General features: G+C 34.6%; 2 protein-coding genes across 3 annotated transcripts; one reads left to right on the forward strand and one right to left on the reverse strand.

The window, feature by feature from the left end:
• Positions 1-2934: 2934 nt before the first annotated feature.
• On the forward strand, positions 2935-8019 carry LOC113234786 (NAD-dependent protein deacetylase Sirt6). 2 transcript variants are annotated; one of them, XM_026470271.1, is made up of 7 exons: positions 2935-2987; positions 3581-3656; positions 3755-3882; positions 4292-4534; positions 5172-5345; positions 7090-7213; positions 7322-8019. In XM_026470271.1, the coding sequence occupies exons 2-7, from the start codon at positions 3591-3593 to the stop codon at positions 7898-7900; spliced, it is 1314 nt and encodes a 437-aa protein (XP_026326056.1). In that variant the 5' UTR covers positions 2935-2987; positions 3581-3590; the 3' UTR covers positions 7901-8019. The 2 variants fall into 2 exon arrangements, with proteins under 2 accessions (XP_026326056.1, XP_026326055.1); XM_026470270.1 differs by lacking the exon at positions 2935-2987 and having other exon boundaries at positions 3451-3656.
• Positions 8020-8079: 60 nt separating this feature from the next.
• LOC113234738 (dolichol kinase) lies at positions 8080-14925 on the reverse strand. The gene is made up of 9 exons (XM_026470201.1): positions 14812-14925; positions 13886-14136; positions 13482-13714; positions 13104-13292; positions 11991-12200; positions 10335-10409; positions 9558-9741; positions 9282-9359; positions 8080-8587 (listed from the first exon to the last, which is right to left on the reverse strand). The coding sequence occupies exons 1-9, from the start codon at positions 14916-14918 to the stop codon at positions 8442-8444; spliced, it is 1473 nt and encodes a 490-aa protein (XP_026325986.1). The 5' UTR covers positions 14919-14925; the 3' UTR covers positions 8080-8441.
• Positions 14926-22273: the final 7348 nt, after the last annotated feature.

Genomic DNA, 22273 nt, shown 5'->3' on the forward strand with positions numbered 1-22273 from the left:
CCTATTGCAATAAAACGGCAATTTCATACTTTAACCCCTAATATTATTAAGTCCTTTCCTGTAGACCTCGTGTATATACAGGATTCATGTTTACAGCGCTTCAACTTGAGACTCTCTAGCTCAGTATGAAATTTAAGGTTCCAGGAACGTAGCGATTGCTTCAGTCTGTAAAAAGATTTCTTTGACAAGCACACGTGATCTTCCTTTTCTTTTTCTGTAAACAGCGATGGCTCCCGCATGTAAGATTTCTCATTTAGATCACCATTTAAGAACGCAGTTTTAACGTCCATGTGATCTATTTTTAGACCTAGGTTGGCCACCAAAGCTATGAGCATTCTTAACGAGCTATGTTTCACAACAGGTGCAAACGTCTCGTCGTAATCAATGCCTCTTCATAGGCTAAAGCCTCGTGCATCCAAACGAGGCCTGTAACGGGTTTTATTCCCCACTTCCTTTTTGATTCGAAATATCCACTTCGAATCAACTATGTTGGTTGTTTCCTCTGGCTTTACTAAAACCCACGTTTTAGTTTTGTTTAAAGAATCCAGCTCCTCCTGAATTGCCACTTTCCATTGTTTTGCATCCCTTCGTGACAATGCCTTTTTTTGCACTGTCGTCGGATCATATGTTTCAGATATTGATAGGAGATAAAGTCAGGAAATTGAGTGGAGTTGGGTATCTCCGTTCTACCACTACAGGTTCAGATGTGGTTTCCGGATCATATGTTCCCCCTTCAGATGACAACCATTGTTCTTCTTCGTCATCTATTCTTTCAGTAACTTCATCAACATGATCTCTATCACTTGATTGAAGACACTCTTCATAATTTTTCTGATCTCGCTGAACACTTTCTCTTTTTTGTAACGGTTCGTAATGTATATCATCATTCCCTAAAATAACGGGTACTGGTACGGCTTTCTCTTTTGATTTTGTGACGTCGTGATACATTTGGTTTTCGAAAAAAAATAACATCATGTACTCTATGAAGTTCTCCCGTCTTTGAATTAATCAATCTATATCCTTTCGATTCTTCGCAATAGCCAACAAAAACCGTTTCCTTACTTTTCAAATCCCATTTGGTTCTCTTTTGATCCGGAATGTGAATATATATAATTTATATGCTTTACATCCAAATACTCCAAAATGACCTAGATCTGTCCTTCGGCCGGTCAATGTATCTTCGGGTGTCATCTTTTTAACTCCCAGAGAAATTAGGAAAACTCACTCCTATAGCTAGTTTGTTTCTAGTGAGGTTACGAATACCCAAGTGTGCCACCCTTTTATACCAAAGCTCCCTCACTGCTTACTCCTGTCACCATACCGATGGCCTGTGGAAAGCATTTAAGTTTATAAACGTCTCTATCAAATACTCCTGTCGTACATGGTTGACCCTGTATCGTCAACTCACTCATATCAAAGATCTCGCATCCTTTTTTAGAGAACACAACAACTTTATCTTTTATATTCACAATACAGTTTACACTCAATAGATTAGAAGCAAGACCTGGTACATACATTACGTTACTCACACTAATGCCATTCTTTACTGTATCAAAACCTTCTCCACACACTTTACCTCCATTTGCGCAACACTCTCCTGCCTGCCTTCTTACTTTCATAAAATTATCCATCCAATCTTTCCTATATCTCATGTGTTGATGCTCCGGAATCTAAAATCCATTCATCTTCATTATTATTTTCTTTAACAGAAGTCAGTGCTATTGCCATATGACTTGTCTTGGATTGACGTGGATTGTACGGGCATTCGTAAGCTTTATGTGGTCCCTCCCATATGAAACACTTCACGATCTTCTTTTGTTTGTTCCTCTTAACAGGTTTTCTATACTTTTTCACTGTAGTAAGTGCCAAACTCTGCCCTGGAGTGCTCGGCCCAGACAAACTTTTATTTAAATTGTTTTTATATAATCAGTGCTTAATGCTATGTTGGTATTGTCTAATGCCAACCTCATAGGCATACACTCCTCTGAATCCCTGCCCTGTAGCATCAATGCCGCTAACAATTCATCATCAATTTCTTTCCCAGTGTCTGACAGTTGATTAGCTACTCTCATTAGCTCTGTTACATACTCGGTTATCGAATTGAACATATTAAGCTATAGGTCCACCAGTCTCGATAGCAGCCTACATCTGTTGTTAATGCCTTTGTCCTCATATGCTGCTTTCAGACTCTTCCACGTCATAAACGTCGTTGTTGGTTTGCGTACATGTACCTTACAAGGGTTCTCAATAAGTAGGCAAATTTTTGTACGTGCTTTTTTGTCACCTCGCTTAGCAACTGGGTCACGAACAGGCGGACTCTCAATATATTGCCATAGACCATCATAGACTAATATGCGCTCAATACTTAGACTATTTATTTTTTTCCATCCTCTAAGACTCAATATCAAACTTCCAACTGTCAAAGTTGCTACTTCCTTCTAGCTTCTGAATCCCAGAAAGTCCAGACCCCGACTTAGTACTCGTTTCTTTAACTAGAGTATTATTTATACGAATTTGGTTAATCTCACCATTAATCTCTCTATGATTCATATCACATAAATTACGTTCGTACACTCTTTGTACTAAATCTGTTCACGCAATGTTTAGTAGCTGCTGGTTTCCATAACCTGGTAGAGCTCCTCCGGCTCTATCAATAAATGAGAAAACAGATTTTAATATTTTAATATAGGTTTTTATTAAAATATATATAACATGAAAAAAATACAACTTGACATGAAGTCATATAACTGCCTCCGTGACCGAACGGTTATCATGCCGGACCGCCACGCAGAGACCCCAGGTTCGATTCCCGGGCCGGGAGAAATATTTGTATGGCCTACATTTATTTCTCTTGTGAGTTGGGTGTAATTTGTGTTTGTCTATGTGTGTGTGTCCATGGCACCCGCCACAACAAACAAACAACTACAACTACTACACCAATAACATTTTGCACAGTGACAATCAATGGATATATGAATTAAATGAGGGTAGTATGAAAAAATATACCTCATGTGAAGCCGCTTTTCAATCCATCCTCGTATTTCTAACCTTCACATAATGTCACCAACCAAATGCGCAACAATTAATTATGTTACTTAATTTTCTAAGGCTAAGAAAAATGATTTATGTTTTTTGAAAGTCTGATTAATGTTGAATTTCATTAAAATAAATAATCCATTTCGGTCATCTAATTTTATAATTTGCATTGCATCCTGTTTGTCATTTACATTCCCAGCAAACGTAATAGTTACATTTTGAGTTTCTTAATAATTGTTTATTATATTTTTAAGCGATGGATTTATAAAATTATGAGAACTCGAGATGTGGGGAATTAGTGGGAAATACGAAATTCAATCTCCCCATTTTAACCTTGATTTTTGGGAATTTTGAACAATTGGTATGGCAATGGCATTAGCAATTAATCACCAATTATTGGTGACAACGGGCAACGCTGCATACAAAACAAAACAAACTTGTTCTTTTGATTCGGAATTTCGGATAATTGTGAAAACACAGGTCATTATATTTCATTTGTTATTTTTATATAGACGCGTATTTATTAAGCCTGTTTTACATTCAGCCTTTCAGACATGTCTTGCAACTACGCTGAGGGCCTTTCGCCGTACGAACATAAGGGTATCTTAGGTGTCCCCGAAGTGAGTTGAACCTTTTTCTCAATATCAAATATTTATTTTATTATAATATTTTTCCTATAGACAGTAGTTTTTAACTATGAGTATTATACACATTACAGAAATTCGATTCAATAGATAAGTTTAACAAAAAATGTGAACTTTTGGCGCAATTGATAATCCAAAGCAAACATGTAGTGGTACATACTGGAGCTGGGATTAGCACCTCAGCTGGTATACCAGATTTCAGGTACGTTTCTTTAAATCTTACAGCTAAAATCGATATAGAATGGTGTTTGTCACCAAGTTCATATCAAGTAATGGATGAATTAACATTTCCTGTATGTAAGTATAGTATTGCTGAAATGGAGCTCCTTAAGCCAGCATTGTACAACACTACAAGTCAGGCGTAGCAGTGGAGCAACTACACTTGGAGCTTTATTGATAGTTTGTGGCTGCACAAAACCTTCTCCATCCTCTTCAATATAGCTCGAGCAATCTATTCAGGTTTGAATCTCCTGTTCGCACTCCCATTCTTCATTCACCCTATTGTGGCTATGTTATGTATCATTCGCTCTATGGTGGCTATGTTACTACAAGAAGTAAGTAGAAAGATGAGTCATTACTAATGGTATAACTACCAACATTAAAATTTACAGAGGCCCAAATGGAGTGTGGACCTTAGAAAAACAAGGCAAGAAACCCGCAACCAACATCTCATTTGTTGATGCTAAGCCTACCAAAACCCACATGATACTTAAGAAGCTTGTTGAATGTGGTAAAGTCCATTACATAGTCAGTCAGAATATTGATGGCCTTCATTTAAAGTCTGGGTTAAGTAGAAAGTATTTAGCTGAGCTTCATGGGAACATGTTTATTGATGAATGCAATTTATGTAAAAGGTAAATTATCTTCAATTTTAATTCTTTCTTCAGAAACTTAAATGTTTGTAAAAGTACAGACGGCAGCACATCAAGCTACACATTGACAGATCTTGTTTTGTTGTAAATACTATAGGCAGTATTTGAACAAAAATGTATAGCTTAAAGTGCTGTTGACTGTGCAATCAAACTTTACATGTTGAAAAGAATTTTTTTTTTATAATATCAAGTAACTTGGACGAACAAGTCCTGCACCTGATGGTAAGCTTCACACACACCTGTCCATAACAGTTGCAACGCCACTCAGAGCTTTAGATCTCAAAGATCTGAGGGGTACTGCCATTGCACCCAACACCCTGAGACATAGTTGACAAGTTCCATGTACCAGTAAATACCACCAGCAGCCTTACCCTTCCAAACTGGAACACAGTGAAACTCACATTACTGCTTGGCAGCAGAAACAGGTAAGGTGTCAGTACTTCCCTGCCGAAACTCTTTCACAAGGGGTTCTGCTACTAAACATAAATCGCAATATTTGCAAAATTTGTTTTGGGTTTTCTTTTTCAAATGCTTTATATGCATTTCGAAGATAACCTGTCTAGTTGTCTTTAACTACACTTTCTTCTTTAATTGAATCATGTCTTATTTACCTCTTTAGGCAATTTGTCCGTAATTGTCCAGTAGAGACAGTGGGCAAGAAGTGCAGTGGAGTGCCCTGTGCATCAGAGCATATAGGAGGCAGGCCATGCAGAGGTCGATTATATGATGGAGTCCTGGACTGGGAACATAGTCTTCCTGAGAATGATTTGCTCATGGCAGAGTGGCACTCTAGGTAACATAAATCATCTACATTATTTAGAATATAAGGTAAAAACAAGATGGAACCTAAGTTGTATCTAAATGCATTCAAAAAACTGAAATTGACACCCTTACCTTGTGGATTTTTGTTCTATTAATTTAGCATTTATTCGACACAAATTTCATCGCGCGCACACCGCGCGGTCGCCGAGTGGAGATCTCGTTGCCGCCGCGCAGCGACCGCGTGCATCTAACTGTCATGGCAAAATACGCTCTATTTACTTAGCTTTCTTGTTTTAACTTAAATGAACGTCGCGGGCGAGACTGGCTTGAACTTAGTCTACGCGGCGGCCGTGTGTGTTATTAAGAGAAATTTAAATGTTGTTGCTTAGTAAATATAATTCAGATTCGCCATTAATCTACATGAAGGCGGCAACTGGGCGGTCGCTGCGCGGCGGCCACGCGAAAACTTTCGCCTCGTGTAATTGGGGCGCTTATAGTTTATAACCATGATATGCAGCTTTAAGAATCTGTCTGTATAAGCTATTGTCGTAGGTGGATCCAAACATATAGCTAAGATTGACTATAGTTCACTCCATCATATAGTATATGAGAACGCGTCTGTTCCGCTCAGCTTTAGTGTTAAAAACCTTGGCCTCTACATTGACTCCTCACTAAGTTAGACCTCACAGGTATCTGAGGTTAGTCGGAGGGTTATTACTTCTTTACGTTTTCTTAACCGCTTTCGGAACTTTCTTCCTATTAGTACTCAAATCTTACTTGTCACCTCCCTTATATTCCCACTCATTGATTATGCAGATGTCTGTTACCCTGATCTTAATGAATATCTATTAGATAAGCTTGACCACCTTCTCAATAATGCTAGCTGTTTCATCTTCTGCCTTCGCAAATTTGATCATGTTTCCTCTTTCAGGGCTCAACTTAAATGGTTCCCTGTCCGTCTATGCAAGTAGAAGAGACTACTCTGCATGCTGCACTCCATTCTTTTTCAATCCTGACTATCCAGAATACTTGAAATGTAAATTTCAGTATCCCTTGGATCCATTAACTCTCTTGTACTCTCTATTTCTCTCATTAATTCTGGCTTCATGTCTGATTCCTTCACTCTCCACTCTGGAATGCTCTACCATCAGGTCTCCTAGTTTACCCTCTTTCAAAAAGAATGTCCAGGAGCAACTTTTAAATTGTTTGTCACAATGATTATCATCATCTTCTTGTTATTGTATGTATCATATATAAATATATGTATTATATTTACAGATAATATGTATGTTAGGTTTGTTTGTTGTATATTTCATTATATATTTATTATATTTGTTATTATTCATAATTTTCCGCATTTGTGAATTTCGTTTTCCTCAAAGGTTGACTGGTAGAGAATGCTTTTAGCATTAAGTTCGCCTTTTGTACCATTCTGTGTTATGATCAATAAAGTTTAATAAATAATATGGATAATATGGAACTAATGGGAATAAAGATAAAAAACATTAAATTTATTCCCACTAGTACAGTGTAAGGTGTAAACTTTTGGGTTACAATTATTCCACATGGAATTCAGTACATGGAACTACTGATAATAATTTTTTTTTTTCCTATTATTTATGGTTAAGACTTACTGCACTTTTACGCCCATGCGGCCAGCTGTGCTCATACACATTCCAGGTCTAATGTAATTATAAACATTTTCTACATTGTCTCTTCTAATTATTAATAAATACTAAATGAAATTTTAAGTTTTTTTTTTATTTCCGTTTCAGTATTGCTGATCTAAGTATATGTCTAGGCACAACATTGCAAATAATTCCAAGTGGGAATATTCCTTTAGAAACTGCTAAATATGGAGGAACATTAGTGATTTGCAATCTACAACCTACAAAACATGTAAGTTTCACTGAACTTATATTTTGTCTTTCAGGTGACGTAATTATATATATATAAGAAATATATATTCTGTGAAAGATTAATAAAGGTTTCATGTATGATTTACAGGACAACAAAGCTGACTTAGTGATAAACTACTATGTGGATGATGTGTTAGAAAGAATAATGAGCTTTTTAAACATTGACACTCCACCTTATAACGACGTTGATGACCCCACTAAACTGGCAGAACACACAATAATCGATTGGACAATACATAGACATGATGTATTAGCTTTAGAAAAAATTTTTAAATCTAAATGTAAGGGACTTAAGAAGAAGCGGAGTTTGATTAAAAACAAGAGAAATAATGTCGAAATTAAGAATCAAGTAGATGATAAATCGAAAATCATTAAACTTGAATTAAAGGAAGAAGTTGTTCATAGTGCAACAGAAGATATGCCAATAAATAGAAATGATAATTCCAAAAATTGCCTAGCAAATGCTACCAATAATAATGCAAATGGCGAAAAGAGCACAAATAATACTAACTTAATTATTGTAAATAGTATAGCAGACTACCCAGAAATAATTACTGCAAATGAAGATATAACAAACCCTGACAGTAATGATGCAAACACTGCAAATAATGAAAATAACTTTATCATTAAATCCGAAGTTAAAGTAGAGTCAGCAATCAAGAAATAAATACAACAGAACAAATGAGTACCAATGACATTATAAATGTAAATTAAGGAATCAAGCAAATAAGTATAATTGCAATTACTAACCTCTTTTTTATGTGTAATGATCTCAATGAAATAACAATGATTTATGTATATAAACTATTTATTTTATTTTAAAGCACTTCATTTACAATAAATTACTGTCAAACATCTGTCAAGTCTCACTCTTTGGCATAGTTAAATGGAATGTTTGAAAAATTACAATACATATCTAACACTTATATGTATAAGACTTAAAAATATACACATCAGGTCCCGTGGAATAATGCTACATAAGTATCTCTAACTTTAACAATATTTAGAACTCGTTTGTGCCTCCATTCCTTCGGGTCATTATGGCCTGTACCTTTTCAGGAAATGTCTTATTACTTAATCGATTTAAAAAAAATTACTTCATTTTTTAATAACGTAGTATAACTTGGCAATTTTGTAAATCCCAACACCATTTAATCAGTAATAATTGACTAATAGACTTTCAAGTTTTACTAATATTTTACAATGTATCATAAGATAGTCGTACTCTGAAAAGCTAAAATAGTAACAAGAGGTAACACCAAGTTGTCCACTTGTGTCGTCCGCGCCTCTACCAACGCGGAAACGGTTGCAGCTATCGCTGTGCGAATGTACATGTACGGCGAGTCTAACAAATCTGGAAAAAAATACAAATTATTATTATACATTATATACAATTTAAAAATGTAAGCATTTTTTTAAAATTGACGCAGTACAATAGGCTAACCATGGATCAAAATAGGTAGTATTTTTACCTAAACCATAAACAGAAAATAAAGACTGCCTTACGACAATATTTTTTAGGTCCTGGACCTTTTCGGGATTCGGGAAATCACTTGAGAACATTAAAAATTGACGTAATTGGGGACAGGTAGGTACACTATATTTATCTTAACTTTGCGACGCACAGTGGGTCGGATATGCGATATTGCTGACATTGGATTTTTGTTCACGATACCTCTCTAAAAAAAATGCCAATCGAGAGATCCCATTGTCCTAATTAAATATTGTCATATCATATTTTGCCATAAATCGAAGTAGTTTAGTATGAAAAAATAAAATGTGTATTTTTTGTATGGGACCATACCTTTAATGTAACGATGGGGTTACAAAGTCTTAAGGTCGATCCAGTCTTGAAATCGCTACAGACGTATTGTTAGACCTATCTTCTATAGATGTGTAAACGTATAACTATCGATAACGGCGATACGATAACGATTTTTTTTATGATACGAAATAATACCTCACGCACAAAACCTAAACGTAAAGGCTTTTTTGTTCTTTGCCACTAAATAATAATTGAATGCAGCAAAAAGTAAAATTGTAATTACCAAAAATGTTGAGCATATAAATAGCGACCATTTGCGCTAATACGTTAAATGCTGTGCCTTCCATTGTCCTGTTGCCGTCTGAAATTGAATTGAAAAACACCATACCAAATTAACCTCAGGGTATGAAAAATCATTCATTGTTGATCTACTGCAGTTGTTCAATTTATGTGTCACAAAGAAAATTAATATGAATATCTATTTTTACATTCACTGCTAATTTAGTAAGTAAAAATAATAATAGGTATATTATATTTGGATACATTTCAATGAACGAACCAGGCCATTTCATAGTGCCGTACTTCTCGCCAAACCAACTAGCGGCGGTGTCTCCAATGCCGATGGCCAGGACCCCGCTCAGCAACTCCAGTTCTGGGTTCTTTGCCTCACGAGGAACAATTACTAGTGGGCACGCTAACCCTACATATAAATAAATCGCTGTCATTGCGAAATTGCCACTGTCCTGCAAGAATAAAATACAGTGTTTTTTTCATGAGACAGTAAGGGGAAATCCGAAACCATAGAAGATACGAAGAAACTGTCTTAGGAACCAAAAGTCTTTTTTTGTCAAAACAATTTTGGCATAGTCAATTTTTTGGTCAAGCGTAAGTTGTCCGTAAAAATGAATTAAATTGATGATTTTTTTAGTGCTGATCGACTCAGTTTTATGTAAAGATCATTTCACTGTATGGGACGAAAAAATCGGGACAGCAGAAGTTTGTCAAATTTCATAAAATGTTATTAACTTTGTATGAATTAAAAAAAAAAATTTGACCAACTTCTGTTGCCCCAATTTTTTTCTTCCGATACAATGAAATCATCCTTATAAGAAACTGAGTCTATTAGCATTAAGAAATTGGTTATATGGTTTCGGATTTCCCTATACTGTTCCATTTAAAAAACACTATAAATTAATTTTTATTTATTTTGTTTGCGATAGCAACAGTCATTAGTCATTGCATATTTATTTGACTTAAAAAATTACTATAATAATAAAATCTTATTGAAGAATTAAAATATTCCTGTCTCTATAAAACATGCAAAAAAATCATTTACCTTATGATCCTTGTAAATATCAAAAGCGTACTGTAAAAAGGGTGACACTGGATTGATTTTAGATTTCCTTATTGCCTGTAACAAAGTAAGGTTCTATTAGAGGCATCACAAACTTTAGCATTATGCGATTTTACGCCATTACTATGACGTGAACAGTCACATATATTTCGACTTAAGTTTGTTTATAGTGACTCTCTCTATCTACCCCTTGGTTATACGGTAAGGGCCATTAATCTACCAATAAAGTAAGGGTACTGTGTATAGTAAGGGTATCTGTGTGTAATAGGGACCTTATAATTTCAGGTCCCTATCCCCAGATCAGCCCGTGGACAGGGTTGACTATGACATGAGCAGTGGGTTTGAATGACTATAATTTATAACAAGTGACGTACATTTATGAACGTTTAGTGTAGATATAATCCATGAAACATTCGTGATGAAATCTGTATGGTCTAATTAAACACTCTTCTTAGAGGAGACCCCTGCCCAGTAGGTCTAGCACGATAGGGCGCGACTAGCGCGAGAGCGACATAAAGCGCGAGATACTGCTATTCTCGCATAGAGATCTCGTGCTTTGTGTGGCTCTCGCGCAAGTCGCGCCTTATCGTGCTAGCCCTACAGGCGTAGGACGTACAATGGGACATGGGTTGATGATGATAATGTAACAACACTGTGGGGCTCGCGGCAAGTTTTTTAGACAAAGACTTAAATAATTTAAGTTCATCTTGGTTTTTTTTTATTATATCTAGTGACGGGACGAACAAATCGTGGGCCTAATGGTAGGCTACACGCCTGTCCATAACAGTTGCAGTGCCAATCAAAGCTTTAAATTGCAAAGATCTCAGGGGCACTCGGGCACTGCCACTGCGCCCGTCACCCTGAGACATAAGTTGACAAGTCCCATGTGCCTGTAATTTCACCAGCACCCTTAGACATGGCAATAACGACTACTTGTCAATAATGAATTACACTGCTATGTTAATTTTCAATAATTGTTATTGTAAATTGTTGTCAGTTATCCTATTATTCAGCTGTTATGTAGTTTTGCATACAACATGACAATGATACTGTTGCCAGACACACACTTCCACGTCCTACATTTTTCACAACTTTTGACCTTCTCGCGTAATAATGTAAGTAACTTTTGTACTTACATTTTAGGCACTTACATTGTAGTTAACCTTTTAGGCAATTTTCGTAACTTTTGAGGACGTTGAGATTTTGAAATACAACTATCATTTGTTATTAACTACAATAATATAACAGATAACATTAAAATATAAAATGGGAAAAAGGATTTTGTGTTGTGCACTGAAAGATTACAAACATAACAAATAACAGCAGTTAGATAGATAGTCGTTCGATAATGAAATGTGAGTTATACATGCGTAAGAATAATGCATTACATGTTATTGTAATAATGACTACCTCTAGGGTAGATGGGTAGGTAATAGGTTTTTACTATTTTTAGTATAGATAACAAGATTTAATGTGTTAGGTAAACGGTTTCAGAACCTGGTAGGTATTTACCACAGGTGCTCACAACACCACATAGCTAATATTCACACGTAAACATCACATATCGACATTAATAACAATGTTTTTTTCTCTTATTTTTGTAGGGGTATTCAATAATCAAAATAAAAATGTACATACCTCAATTAATATTAGAACACAGAAGATCAGACCAGCGGCAAGAGTCATAAAGTATACATCAAGCAAAATTCCAGATATGAAAACTAGTGTAGCTAATAAATGAAACACTTTGCGTGTTACTGTGTTTGCCCTGTCGCCTTTTCGGGTACGAACGACTATTATAAACACTGACAACAACACCAGCGCCAGCCAAAAACAAAATAGTCGGACCTGCGAAACATAATATCATCAAAATTAAATATATTTTATCACTTAGGATAATACTTTTAAATAGAGATGAAACGGATATCCGTAACTATCTGACCGGATACCGGATGTTTAAAACCATTTTATATTCCTATATCTATGTTTTAAATATAGATATAGGAATATCTACGTTTAAAACTGAGAAAAATTCAAAATCAGTACACCAAATAAATTGATTTATTGACTAAAGATGATAGTAATAGGATAAACAGCAACTACAGGATCGTTGACAATCTGTTTATTAATTATAACTGAAAGAAGTATGAAGTTAGACAACGTCATCTCTAAATTTACTACTCAAATGTCAATAAAGGCAATATATGGTGGATGAAAACCATTTGTTCTGCATTAAGTGTTAAAAGTTGATTCTATTTATTTTCTTAACAAGAACGCAGACAATAATCCAGGTGTTGCTAAAAAGTGCCAATTTATTGCTTTTTTACTTTTGAACATTTCGATACCACACTGGGAAAATCCAATTTACGTCATGTGTATTCGCACGCATTCGTACAGAACTAAACATAAAATAAACTCACGGGAATAATATAGTTTGTATAAAACACATGCAATAACATACCTTTTATAAGTATTGCATTGAACAGTAATAGAAATAATTTTATGCATTTATTACAACAGTAACTTCTATCCTGCCCGCACTAGGGAAACCCTGTGTCGGGGGTGCTATGGCCACACACATAGAACACCACAAATTACACCCAAACTCACGAGAGAAATAAATGTAGGCCATACAAATATTATTCCCGGCCCGGGAATCGAACCCGAGACCTTTGCGTGGTAAACCAGTACGGTAACATTCGGCCACAGAGGCACTTCACATATAAATATTTTTAAACAAAAAATACTTACTCTCACTGAATTTCCAAAGATAAAATATACAAACGCTGGTATGCAATTATACCCATAGGACACATGTAATACTATTAAAGTGTACAATAAGGCCAGGCTTATAATAAAAACTAGTTTATCAAAAGTTCTGTTATATTCTTCTAGATTGTACAGAACTGCAACAAGCAATCCGACGGTAGAGAACACTGTCTGAAATCAGATAATAGTTTTGCTATCTTACAAGAAGAACTTAATGTTCAGGTTGTACTGTACATAATGATGTATACAGGCCTGATTTTACGTTAATATGTAAATAGTTATTAAAACACAATATTGAAAATGTATATCAATGTGAGGCTATTTGTCACTAAAATGGTACTTTAAAAAGCATAAACTTACAAAGACATAAGTATTGATCAAATGCATTGTAGCATCAGTTTCTGCATAATCTGGATAATAGCTGCCAAGCACCACCCTGGCAATCATTGTAACAATAATCAGAGACATGCCCTGTGATACCAGCATTGCTTCTCCAATAGTAAATGTTTTGGGACATTTTACCAAAGCCAGCTTTAAAAAAAACGTAAATATGTAAATTGCCATTAATGGAAGTGCTATGGCGACAACCAGACCTGAAAACCAAAATGATTATCAATACAACAATATTATGGTAAAATAGACCAGGTTTAGATAAAACAATGGTAAAAGAAGGTGTTCATTGTATGTACTGCACATAAACACAATTAGATAACATTAAATATTACTGTAATAAGAAAGCTGGGTCACAACACTAGTAGACTTACTTTGCTCTAACTTCAAATAGATAGGCAATGCCGACAGAAATGCAGCAGAAAAGCAACCTGCGTTCAGAGTATCTCTTAACACCAGACATGAGACATAGAAGAACAGCAAATAAAGAATGCTATGGGCCAATAAACCTATGGATACACAGGTTATCAGTTTATAGAGTGGTGACACTTTGTATATATTATCATAAAAGATAAGAATAGCTGGAAGAAGAGCGCAAGTCCATAAACCGTTGCCTTGGGCGGGCCTGAAATAAAAAAATAATTCAATTGCCATTTATTTTAATGGTCAGCGAGTTTCAAAATAAGCACCGTAAAGATATAAATTCATATTTCCTGGGAAAAATGTCAGAAAATTATACTATTGAAGAAAAACTACAATCTGATCTAAGATCTGGCAGTATGACCAATTAGACCGCTTATTATGTCCTGAATGATGAAACAATTATACTACTTTTTGAATAGACAGTTTAATTTTTTTTAAACCTAAAAAGACTGAAAGCAAAATTTTCAACATTCCCAAACATTGAAGTAGTTAAAAATATGAATAATGTTTTACTATTTCACCTAGTCCTTAAAATATTAAGCAGTCAGTGTATGCTATAGGACAGAGGTAAGGTATCTAGGAAATAGCAAATTAGAGATGTTTATGTTTTGAAGTTAATATTATTTATTAAAAAACAAACATCCAGCCTTCTCATAAAAGGATATGTAACTAGCTGGTTAGGTACAAAACAGTAACAAATTTGTATGAGTGTGTTTTAATACACTGATATTTTTACAGTTTTCCCACTATACAAATATTGCTTCTAAAAACAGGACCTGAAATATTAACAGTAGTAACTAGATTAAGATAGTTATAGTATTTTAATTAAATCTAACCGGATATGAGACAGATAAGCTACAGAATAAAGGTCGCTTACCTCGTGTAGATTTCAGCCTCACGAAAGTTGTTCGTAATTTGTGCATCCATACAACGGATAAACATGACGAATCTATTTCTCATACAAATGTAATACAGGTTATACATAACTGCGGGCTTATCATGTTCTATATGCTCAATTTCCTCTTCAGATTCCATTTTTTTAATTATGATATTTTTTGGAATAAATAAATACAAAACTATGCACCTGACTGTTCGCCAGTACACACAAATTGATCATGAATGAATTCACGACTGTGCGTGAGTGACTGTTAAACTGACATAATGCGGCATGGTTAACGGCTGTCTGTCAAACTTCAAACACTGTACCGAACTGAGTTTCAGTTTTTTTACACTTAATAACGAACATATTTTAGAATATTTATAATATTTCAATATTAGTGAGATACTTTTTAAATTATCTAACATTTGTCTTCGATAAAATATTTGAAAGTTATTTGTCTCGTCACTTGATATTTTATCACTTGCTATTTTCAAGTCTTAACCTATCAGTTTTAACTCGATTCAGGACGGAATTTGACGATGCAGTTTTTTTTTCTTGGCATATCGCGGCAAGTATTTTAGCGACTTACCATTTACAAGAGATGGTTAATATCATATATAGCTCAAATTATAAAGATAAATTAAAAAATAATTATAGCAATTACAATTTGAAAGACATAAAGATGCTAAAATTATAACGAACTTTTTTTCACTTTGGATTGGAGTACGTTAAGAAAATTAAACCAAATGCCATCTAGCGACTACATATAATAAATATATAGATAATTTTACAATATTTCAATGCCATACCATCAATCTATCGGTGCTTTACTTACGCAGTTAACAAACAAAATCCTTCTTCGTCCTGAGTTATCTCGCTTAATATTTCATAGATGGCACAAGGATGGCACTATATTCTATGTAAAACTTGCGGCTCTTGTCATTGGTTGAAACAATTATAATGTGAAATACTTTCACATATTATTTGTAGCATTTAACGTTTGGTGCGAAACGCGGAATAGCTGATTGGTTTATTGATGTTAAATTTCAAGTTTGAGTACGCTAAGTGCTAATGCTATATTTAGCACTTACAAGTATTATAATTGTAGTTATGTTATAAATTATAATTTTGGTTATGTTTTAATACGATTTTGAACTAATGGTGGAACGCATATATCGTACACTCTGTATTTGGAACGTTAGCAAAATTTCGTCTGGTGAAGCGATTTAAATTAAGATATAATTAAGTACTTGGATTTATTTAGTTCCTTTAGCGTTTGTTTAATTAATAAGTCGTTGTAATATTTGTATATAAAAGTACGAGTGTGTGCGTTATTATTATTATGAGTGTAAATTACTGTAAAAAACCAGTGTAAAGCTTTGTGCAAATTGTAAATTGTTAAAGTATGAAGGGAAGCTCATTGATTTGTCGTCTATAACCTGTAACCACCATATTATGTAATAGTTACAAAACAAATGTAACTAACCATAAAAAACTAAACTATTATATAGATAGACCATAGATGCTATACTTAATAATGCCGCGTTCTCACTTTCGTGCGATAGGCGATGCGAATAGCGATGCGATGCACGATACGCATGTGTTATTGTGTTAAGGTGGATTCACAATACAGAAATGAGGCACAATAGAATTGCGGCAGTTTAATGCATTGCGGTGGCAATAGCGAAGTGCGATTTGATCGCGAATGCACAATAGTTGTATGACCTTTACAAAGGTTTAGTTTATAGGTTAATAAAAATAAGAAAGACGTTAGGTATAAACATGCCTCATCGTTTGCCGATTCCATTTATTCTTCCATTTTGTACCTATGTTGGATTCCCTATTTTAATTCGACAAACCAGCTAACTATACACCATATTATGTCTAGGTACTACTTAAATTTAAAATACCTATTTGGTTTTTCTTAATGGATACAATTGCTCCTTTTTTATGTTTAAATCTTTTTACCGACTACCGTCTAAATAGCACGGGGCGATCTGTTATTGGCCTTACAAACAAATATAATTTATTTTGTTAAATATTATTTAAAAATCGCCGTTGATTGTCTGAAATAACTAAAATAAATAAACTTAAGTTTACGAGGAAAAATTTAGACAGATCTTAAAATCATAAAAATACTAATTTTTACAATATAAACTTCGAGAATATTTATATAAAGTAATGCTTAGAAAATAGCATAACACTCCGCCTGAAAAATACTACAATAGTTGTTAATCTTGAAGCATTTAGATGCCCATTGACTTACAAATAAAAGGACGTCGGGTCCGCGCTAAAAAGTGTCCGAACTTACAGGGCGTTAAAATCGTATACAGAGCGTCAATCACGCTTTAGTCTTCGTTTGTTCGACTGACAGCGCGCTTGTCAATGATGCCGTATTGTGTATTAAAACTTCGTAAAATTTACTCAACTAACGTGAAAAACCAGGGTGGTATATCATATTTTCAGTAAATACTACATTGTGTTATCATAGTTATCATTTAAAAGTGTTTTTTTATGCACTAGTATATATAGTATTTAATTTATATTTAAATTAATCGTAAATATAAATTACAAAAGCAATCAAAATAATCAAATAGCTAACTGTCTCTTTCCGACTCATTGCTTGCGTAAAAGGCGAACGAGACCCATCACGTCAATTTCAATTGTTTGAAATATTTAGAACAAAAATTTCATAGAGTCGCTTTGATGCTAATGTTATTATTAAAATATTTTTTAATACATGTTAGTAATATTTTCAAATATTGTTGTACTCTTTCTACGGCTCGGGGTTACGAACCAGAAGACCGAAAATACATTTGCCCGAAATAACGTTCGCATGAATTTCCATAATCCCGAAACTATTTTTTTAGGTTTTTCGGGAGAAATATGTGTATGGCCTTCATTTATTTCTCTCGTGAGTTTGGATGTAATTTGTGGTTGTCTATATGTGTGTCCATGGCACCCGCGACACAGGGTTTCCCTAATGCGGGGCAATGTTGAGTGTGTGCGTTATTATAATTATTATTATTAATTAGTACCTAAGTGTTTATTTTGGAAAGAGTTTTTCTTGCGGAATTAATATCGTGCATTTCAATTTAGTAATTATCTCACAACGGCAAATACCCTACTACCACCATAGCCGTACTTTTTTATGCACAAGAAACATTTGCAAGAACTATGAGCAGTACGACTATGCCTGTTGACGGAATCAACCGTCGTCAGTGATAAACCGTAACAATTATATTGAATCAATGTAAGCACTACGCCATACAGAAAAGTGGTGACGTTTTTGAGCGCAGTATTATTTCAGTACTATGCACGAACGGGTTGAGAAAATGGTAAGAAAATAAAGGAAACCAGAGCTGATGCAAGCTTGATAAAAGACCATAATATTAAAGCTTTGGTATGTGATTACATCAATGAGTGAACAAAAACACTGCATAATAATACAAATAGTAACAACCTTGATAGCCTAACGGTTTGCACTGTGGGCACTGGATGAGAAGTTCTCGGGTTCGATACCGGTAGGATTAATTTAACAAATTAACTTTTGTAAATGGTTCTGATCTTGGTATTCTATTGTAAGACCTGGTTTGAAACTAGGCAACTCTCTGTACATACTCCCCATGAGTATCAGAGCAACAGAATTCCAGAGCAGAACCAATTTACAAAATTTCATTTCCCAAATTGGTTCTACTGGGAATCGTACCTGCCACCAAGAACGATGGAATTTATTCCGGGACATAACTCAGAACACCCAGGCCAAAACAACTTTCGAAAAGTTCACATTTAGTTTTATAGTTGATTGAGCTGATTTTTTACGGTTTTTTAAAAAAAATTCAAATAACTCGAAAAATCGGGTACGAGAATTCTCGAAACTCAAGAAAAAAAGTCACACACCCTAGCTCGTAATAAATGGCATTGTATAAAATTCAACATTTACGTATAAAATTTATTTATAAATAATAAAGGCTACTCCATTATGCCTGTGTTCAAGTAGTTTTCTTTTAGTTAGTTATTTTGGTAAGTTTCCAGTAGAAGCTGAATATGGTGTTTTTTTGCGCCTTTCAATTGTTGTAAGCAAAATTAGGCAGTACTGCAATGACATTATAATTTAAATTTAACGTTATAGCTTTTTATATTCCTTTACATGTCACTATGTTTAAATAGGTTGACTTGGGGCATTTTTTCGTGGTTTTTGTTTTAGACCTGTCGTCCATTTATTTGTAAGTCAATGCCTGTGGGTCATAAAATGCCGAAGTTGCAGTATCTTCAGTCTTTGAACCATCTGTATACATAGTGTATAGAGGGTTGTTTTCAAGAAATTGTAGTAGCCCACGTTGGTTGTCAACTTTTTGAATAAGTAGTGTTGCCACGATGCCCAAGGAGAAAGTAGTTAAACTTTAAGTAAAAAAGTTGCTAGATTCCAAGAAATTAATTCTGGGTAAAATTGCCTAAAGTGGCTGACCAAAAATATAATTATGAGATTGCGTTTTTAAATACATATTTTTCTTAATTTTACAAATTATAAATCGAAAAAATAATTATCATCAATATCAATCAAATCATTATCATCTTGTGATATTGAAGGTTAAGCTTTATTTTCGTTTTTATCCAATTTTTTTAGTTTTCTTACTAAAAGATTTAACTATCAAATATTTTGCTTTGTACCTAATAATTTCGTAAATTTTAATAAATCTATATAGCTAAAAACTGGCTACAGTGGCAACACTGCGGATAACTGTTTTTAAATAAATAAATAAATAACGCACACACTCAGCATAGCCCCGCACTAGGGAAACCCTGTGTCGCGGGTGCCATGGACACACACATAGACAACCACAAATTACACCCAAATTCACGAGATAAATAATTGTAGGCCATACAACTATTTGTCCCGGCCCGGGAATCGAACCTGAGACCTCTGCGTGGCAGTCCGGCATGGTAACCGTTCGGCCACGGAGGCAGTTCAAATAATTTTTATAATGCATTGTTTTATAATGCTCAGTTCATAAGGAACAATGTTATTAAAATTTAGATTATTATTTATGCACTCAACATTATTTTCAGCTATTACCATTTCATTTCCATTTCATAATTTCCATCCTTCATTGTATAGATTTACCTATAATATACTACCTACCCTATCTTGTTAATCATCGTACCAAAATTCCGTTTGCTTTTACTTTTATTCCACGCTTTCCTTTCCCCGTTTTTAAATTCTTATTAATATCCAAAACCCCTCATCAAAGTTACACAACAACAACAACTGCGACGACAATGATATCCTGAAGTCTCAAAAAGGAAGAATGTATTGGAAGAATTATCAAAAATTGGCAACTCAATCGAAATTGCATATGGCCAAAGCCTGGACGCCAAAAAAAAAGTAACTTCGCGTCGCCACTCGTATCTAACTTCGCGACGCTACTCGTGCCTAACTTCGTGATAGCGAAGTGACCGTTTACACATGCGTATCGTGCATCGCATCGCTATTCGCATCGCCTATCGCACGAATGTGAGAACGCGGCATAACAAGTTAACGCACGTCAACTATTTCACGTTTCTTTCCATTCGTTACATTATCACGCGACCTTGAGCTGCTAAAAATTATAATTTTAGCACTTTATTATTATTTTGCACTTATTATTCTTCACATAGAATATATTTGGAGTGCTATATATATATATACGCTTAGAATAATAACGCATAGAATGACAGTTTCATATCAAACGAACTGTCACAAGTGAGGCAAAAACCAAATTCATGTAGGCGTAAGCAACTTGTATTTACGCTCGTCGGCACGCACACAAATATACAAATAATGATGCCATGGAATAACATTTCCCTCAAAAGTGGGGAAATTGTATCTTGCTTAACTCATCATTAAGTTAAAGGTGCCTACAGATTTGCCCGACATTGTCGATCAGGTGCCTACAGATGTGCTCGATTTTGTCGATCGACAATGTCGATCAGGTGCCTACAGATATGCTCGGTTTTGTCGATGAAAAACGAATATAGAACTTATTTGTAAATCCAAGATGGCGGACACGATTTTTCAAAATATGCTATATGGGCATTGACTTACAATTATATGGACGTCGGGTCCGCGCTAAAAAGTGTCCGCACTTGTAAGGCGCTAAAATCGTATACAGAGCGCGACACTCCGCTTTAGTCTTCATTTGTTCTACGGACAGCGCGATACTGCGATGACATAACAATTTAAATTTCGAATAGGTTGACTTGGGACATTTTTTTCGTGGTTTTTGTATTAGACCCGTCGTCCATTTATTTGTAAGTCAATGTATATGGGTATCCTTTTCGAGGTATTTGGGGATGCTCATTACGGATATGGCACTCATTTCTAAATCCAAGATGGCGGACACGAGTTTTCAAATAAATGCAATATGGGTATCTTTTTCGAGGTACTTGGGGGTGCTCATTACGAATATGGCACTCATTTCTAAATCCAAGATGCTGGGCACTATTTAAAAAAAAATGCTATGTGGGTATCATTTTCGAGGTATTTGGGGATGCTCAATGTGAATATGGCACTATTTGTAAATCCAAGATGGCGGGCACGATTTTTCAAATAATGGCAAGTTGGGTATCATTTTCGAGGTATTTGGGGGTGCTCATTACGAATATTGATTTTGTTTGAACTGTCGTGTTTGCCATCTTGGATTTAGAAATGAGTGCCATATTTGTATTGAACATTCCCAAACATCTCGAAAACGATACCCAACTTGCCATTATTCGAAAAATGGCGCCCGCCATCTTGGATTTAGAAATAAGTTCCATATTCGAAACCTAAAGCCGAAAATGCCATAAGCAAACATTAAAGAAAATAACTGTTAAAATAGATTAAAAAATCGCTTAAGAATGCTCCCCTTTTAAGAAAATAAAATATTTCAATATAAAATATTTCGCTTGAGTTACGAAAAGAAAGACATATAATAAGCTATCAAAGTTGTACTGGTGGTGCCAACACTATAGTAGAAACAAATATATACTGTAAATTTGTTGCAATATGTGCTCCTATTCAAATAAAATTAAAAGAAATAATTATTCAATAAAGCATGAACGCAGAGGCGTTAACAGTATTATAAAATAATTAAGTGTCCCAATCACTTTCATCACAAGTTAACGAAAACATTTAATGTTTATTCAAGTAAATATTATTGTTCAAGATGCGCAAATAAATCGAAATTACAGGCACCACTTAAATTTACGTAATATAATTATTTTGAAACAGAATAGCAAAATGGGGAGAAAAAAATTCGTTACTTTGCAACACTTTCGTATCTTGTTGCCGCGAAATTATTTTTCTGTTTTAGTGAATATTTACATAAAAATATGAGTTGAAACGCATTACTTACTTGTGGAATGCGATGTTAGTGTCTATTTTATGTTTGTCTGTTGTATTTTTACACCCATTTACCGCACATTTCGTCATTTTTAG

This window comes from Hyposmocoma kahamanoa, unplaced genomic scaffold, assembly GCF_003589595.1.
Source record: "Hyposmocoma kahamanoa isolate Upper Pololo Valley unplaced genomic scaffold, ASM358959v1 86, whole genome shotgun sequence".
NCBI classification, from domain to species: domain Eukaryota; kingdom Metazoa; phylum Arthropoda; class Insecta; order Lepidoptera; family Cosmopterigidae; genus Hyposmocoma; species Hyposmocoma kahamanoa.

Bases quoted from the DNA above. Each gene is read 5' to 3' on its own strand.
- LOC113234786 (XM_026470271.1), top strand. From the start codon at position 3,591: ATGTCTTGCAACTACGCTGAGGGCCTTTCGCCGTACGAACATAAGGGT. The intron at 3,883-4,291 runs GTACGTTTCTTT...TAAAATTTACAG, and splicing joins GCTGGTATACCAGATTTCAG to AGGCCCAAATGGAGTGTGGA. The intron at 7,214-7,321 runs GTAAGTTTCACT...TATGATTTACAG, and splicing joins ATCTACAACCTACAAAACAT to GACAACAAAGCTGACTTAGT.
- LOC113234738 (XM_026470201.1), bottom strand. From the start codon at position 14,918: ATGTATAACCTGTATTACATTTGTATGAGAAATAGATTCGTCATGTTT. The intron at 13,293-13,481 runs GTAAGTTTATGC...ATCTGATTTCAG, and splicing joins TGATCAATACTTATGTCTTT to ACAGTGTTCTCTACCGTCGG. The intron at 8,588-9,281 runs GTAATTACAATT...ATTTTTTTCCAG, and splicing joins TTATATGCTCAACATTTTTG to ATTTGTTAGACTCGCCGTAC.